Genomic DNA, 5394 nt, shown 5'->3' with positions numbered 1-5394 from the left:
TGAACAAAAAAAGTTTTCACCACAAACACTGAACGACCAAAATATGAGAATGCCCACCCAATTATTATAAGTATTAATAACATTTCATGCCTGAAAAAGTAATGTAAATACAATAAATACTAACACAATTTACTCCAAATAAATAGACGAACATTCTATAACCGTATTCAACTGGAAATTTCACAAAAGCATTTGTAGCATGCGTCACTCGAATGATCTGCAATTATGATATTCATATATTGGTTTAAAACATGATCGTATTAATTTGAGTAAATTCCTTACAGTTCCATTTGAAATCTCGGCCAGTGCCTATCCCCTCTCCGTTTCCACGCCGCACTCGGTCTCTCACGTTTCAGAGGTGCCGCAGCAGAACTCACAGTTCTCTAGAAAGAGGTAGTGTTTGTTGAGACTCTCTAACGTCCAATGAGTGGGCTGTTGCCAGTAGCAACCACGTCCATCAGCCATTTCTGTCCAATGAACAGCGGGACGAGGCGGAGTGCAGGTGCGCGCCGCTGTGTCCACTTGGCAGAGTGCCTGGGAGACGCCTGTGGCAAAACAGTAACTGTCAAATGCAAGGTTCCTTTAATAAGAGCGATCAGTCCGGCTCCGAGAGTCATGGCGACCACAGCGTCTAATCATTACAATATCCTCACCTCCAGCGCATCCATTGTGCACTCGGAGCCCGGGAGCATGCAGCAAGCATCGGCGTACAGGGACGCGCAGACCCTGTTGCAGAGTGACTACTCATTGCAGAGCAACAGTCACCCGCTCAGCCACGCGCACCAGTGGATAACGGCACTGTCGCACGGAGAGGGAGCTCCGTGGTCAACCAGTCCGCTCGGCGAGCAGGACATCAAACCCGCGGTGCAGGGCACCAGAGACGAGATGCACAGTTCCAATAACCTGCAGCACCAGCACCAGCCACGACCGCCCCACCTGGTGCACCAGTCACATGGGAACCACCACGACGCCCGAGCGTGGAGAACTACCGCAGCCCACATACCCAGCATGGCAACATCCAATGGCCAGAGCCTTATTTATTCACAGCCCGGATTCGGCGTCAACGGCCTGATTCCAGGCAGCGGACAGGGAATGCACCACCACAACCTAAGAGATGCACACGAAGACCACCACAGCCCGCATCTCAGCGACCACGGCCACCAGGCATCCCAGCACCAGCAACAGAGTCACCACGACCATTCGGACGAGGACACACCGACCTCGGACGACTTGGAGCAGTTCGCCAAGCAGTTTAAGCAGCGGAGGATCAAGCTGGGCTTCACTCAGGCTGACGTCGGACTCGCCTTGGGAACGCTGTATGGAAATGTTTTTTCCCAAACCACTATTTGCAGGTTCGAGGCCCTGCAGCTCAGCTTCAAAAACATGTGTAAACTCAAGCCTTTGTTGAACAAGTGGTTGGAAGAAGCGGATTCCACCTCGGGCAGTCCAACCAGCTTGGACAAAATCGCTGCTCAAGGGAGGAAAAGGAAAAAACGGACCTCTATCGAGGTAAGCGTAAAAGGGGCGTTGGAGACCCATTTCTTGAAGTGTCCTAAACCCGCAGCGGCGGAAATTACTTCCCTGGCGGACGGTCTACAGCTGGAGAAAGAGGTGGTGAGGGTTTGGTTTTGTAACAGGAGACAGAAAGAGAAACGGATGACTCCTCCCGGTGGACCGCTTCCTGGAACCGAGGATGTGTATGGGGACACACCGCCACATCATGGAGTCCAAACACCGGTTCAATGAATAATAACGGACCACTATTAGACTTTTTCTGATTTTATTTGTCTTGAAAATTATATATAATTCACTGGACTATGAGCGATAGTGGGTGTTTTATGTATAATAGCCCAGCCTATGGCATGAGTAGGCTACTTACACAATATCTGCATTGAATACCACTCAAACCCCGAATATCATTAGCGATGGAGTGGAAATTGTTTTCTTCAAGAGCTAAGCGAACACATGTTCGAGGATATGCCTAGCACTGTGACTCAACGCAGTTTCAAGGTGTAGCCCTATTGTGAAAAATATTTGGCGTAAAGGAAACTATCGTTAAAAACTAGCCTCGAGATTCTTAGCTAAAATGGTTTACATTCTCGCCTTTTCTCGTGTATTCAACACACGGCGCTGCGTAATCATCATTGTTTTGTTCTGGACGTGTGGGTCCGACAAGAAAAGTCATGAGAGCTGCATTCGACAAAACATAGCCTAAGCGCCATTTCTCTGTCCCAGACAAGCAGCTGGGGTTGAGCAATGTGTGAGGGTTGATCATCCGTCAGTCAACTTCTTCCAGTTAGTTTTGACATTCAACATTGCTTTGAGGCGTTTTAGGCAAATTATTATGGGCGAAAGCGTTATTATTTTGCCTGTTACCTATTATATCCCTATTATTATTGTTGTTGTTGTCAAGAGCAGTTCGAAGGACCTCCTTGAATAATTGATACCACATAAGTCGTATGGTTTTAATATTTCGTTTGGACGCACACAGGAGCACATCATCCTCCTCGTTCTCTCAATGATATCAGCAGGTGTGGATCAAAACACAAAAGGCTGCCAACACTGAGCTCCGCTCCACGCCACGCGGCCAGCAGCTAGCAGTCAGGTCACGGAAGGGCTACGTGGCGATGGAAACCTGGCACTTTTCTAGAGCAAGATATATCTCCCAAGTTTCACAGAACATTGTGATCAATTTTGTAAATATTGTATAACTAAACAGTCACGGCTTAGTTCCTTCTCACTGGGGCACTTTTTTTCTTTCGGTGTTTTCCAAACAAAAACAGGTTTTAGCTGTTTATTTTTTTATTCCAAATGGTTTTGACACATTTTTAGGTTTCAATAGCCTACCTTGTATTTTTATTTAAAGTTATTTGTAGCTGAAATTATGTTGTTTGCAGTGTAATGTGTTTGAGACGCATTTTATGTTAAATTCAGAGGGATTTCATTGATGTGAAGTCAATTGGATTGGCAGAATTGACTTCACATGTTGTCCTGTCATTGGCTTTCAATAATGTCCACCTGACATTATATTTTTTAATCAAATATATGCTTTAAGTAATAATGGTCTAATTGATTGGCAACTAAATAATGAATCAGCCCACAGATTGGCAAAAGAAGGCGATATGCTCGCTGAAATATATTTTATTTAAAAGATGTATAATTCCTTTACAAAAGGAAATAGATATTTAAGTGTTCTACATTTTATATCAACTTTTAAAAACAACGTAGACCTTTTGTCAAAAACAAGTCACCTGGCATCACATATCATGGAAATAATAATAAGAATAATATATTATTATTATTTTATTATTTATCATAGGTGAGGATTTTATTTTATCCTTGCCATCGTTCTTTTGTTTTGGTTTCATTGCGATATGGGAATAATGATCAAATACTTTAATTTTATAATTTTGTTATTGAGATTGTAATTTATTCTATAATGACTTTTATAGATGACAAAGTACAATAGATATATAAATGGCATCGAAAAGGCTTATGGAATATAGGCTAGTCATAAAGGGGAGAGAGTATTTTTTATTTCAGCGGGATTGCCATAGACTATACCGTCAATACTACGTGTATATACATGTTTTCTGATAACCATATGGCTTGTTCTCCGTAGCTTTGTTTCATTTTATGCAAATTATATCCAGGGACTTGTGTTCTTCTCATTTACTTTTCTTTTAAGAAAAAAAGTTAATGGTATTGATCGTATTTCTTCTGTAGCTTGAATTAATCGACCAAACTTACAATTCTCTGATAATCAAACTGTGGGATGTACAAATTCGATGTTTTGTTTTTGTTTATTGTTTTTTTCCCCCGCGTTTGTCACATTCACTTTTAATTGATCTGGATAAACCTGGGGGTTAAACACGCAGATGGTGATAGAAATATGTTTAGGTAATATTTCATCACTTGATATGACATGAACAAAGACTTGCACATTTTTAAATAATGGGGTTGATATTAAAAAGCTTTTTTCAATGTCGAGATCTGATGTATATTTATTTAAAGCATGGGACATGGTCTTTCTGGCTATTTCCCACCATCTTTTTTTATTGTATTCTCATCAAAGGTATTTTCGTGGTCATCACGTCATGGTGACGAATTTGGTTCATTTTGGGTTTTGCTAGAAGAGAGGTGTTGAATTGGTTAATATCATGTTGAAATTTAGAACAATAACAAGATTGAAATGTTTATCAGTTCATGGCGCATTGTATTATGCCAACCAAATGCTAAGACCTGATTAATGCAAGTTACCGTTTCACGACAGCTCTGCCATTTCTGTGCATTCGTTCATATTTACTGACTGGACAAAAATATTTATTATGAGCAAATGGGTGGTGAGCCTCGGCTATAGGGAAAATATAGGCTATAGGTCTATTTCGTTTCTGTACTCTCAACAGCATGCCGTCTTTTGTAGGATAAATGTGGGCCCACATTCCACAGGTCAAATGGACCACAACACCATTGAGCTTTGTGGACGTATAGATTAGGGTGAATGAACCCATTCGAACAAGGGTTCAAAATAATAGGGCCTACAACTGCCCTCTATCGATCACAACCATAGACATGGCATCATTGTATCGGTCCTTATTATGGCGTCTGTGAGCGCATGGGCAGCGCTATTGGCAGCCCATTGAGGACTCCTCCATTTTGAAGTAGTCCATTTTCTTCTTCTACTACTTTTATGACTTGGCAAATAAACTGAAAGGGTGCACACTGCCATCTGTAGTGTGTTGTTTGAACAGGTATGAAGCCACGGTGATTTACTGCCAACGTTTGCTCATGACTATAATTAATTGGCTTATTCCTCCTGATGACCAGGATGGAATCACGTTGACTACTTCAAAATGGTGAAAGTCCTCATTGGCGCTGTACATGGTAAAACAAGCTTTTATTCTACAACTGATGATGGATCAGCCCCTATAGGGGCGGCTTAATTGAAATGCTTAGGCCTACCCTATAATAATGGACTTTAAAAAAGATTTGGCAAATCATTCCGCACGTTGTTAGATATCATCAAATATATTGAGGCAAAAAGTACAGACAGTAGCCTAGAATTAACAAAATATAATCAAGATTTGAGAGTCCTCTATCTAACTCTGTTGTCACAAACCAGCCTAGGGCATGGCTCTCCGGGCCTTCGTAGCGTTAAGATCCCCTTTAGAATGATCTTATGATGTATAGTAGCCGAGCTGTTTCCCAAAACCATCGTTACTAAAGTTGCACAAAATAACTGTTCGTTATTTATTGACGGCCTCAGACCACTCGTAGAACATCTAAGTGAGTCGTTAGATGCTTTTTTTTGCCGTCCCGCGTCACAAAAATACACAAAAGATCTCCGCTAAACACGTAATCAAGAGGTTCATCCGTGTGTCTGCGACTGCGGAT

At 41.9% G+C, this 5394-nt stretch overlaps 1 protein-coding gene across 1 annotated transcript; it reads left to right on the top strand.

Annotated features, from left to right (window-relative positions):
• The first annotated feature begins 615 nt into the window (after positions 1-615).
• Positions 616-3984, top strand: pou3f2b (POU class 3 homeobox 2b). The gene has a single exon (XM_014168861.3). The coding sequence runs from the start codon at positions 616-618 to the stop codon at positions 1744-1746; it is 1131 nt and encodes a 376-aa protein (XP_014024336.2). The 3' UTR covers positions 1747-3984.
• The last annotated feature ends 1410 nt before the right edge of the window (positions 3985-5394 follow it).

Source organism: Salmo salar, chromosome 02, assembly GCF_965601325.2.
Source record: "Salmo salar chromosome 02, fSalSal1, whole genome shotgun sequence".
Taxonomy (NCBI): Eukaryota; Metazoa; Chordata; class Actinopteri; order Salmoniformes; family Salmonidae; genus Salmo; species Salmo salar.
This window is presented reverse-complemented; position numbering and strand designations above follow the sequence as displayed.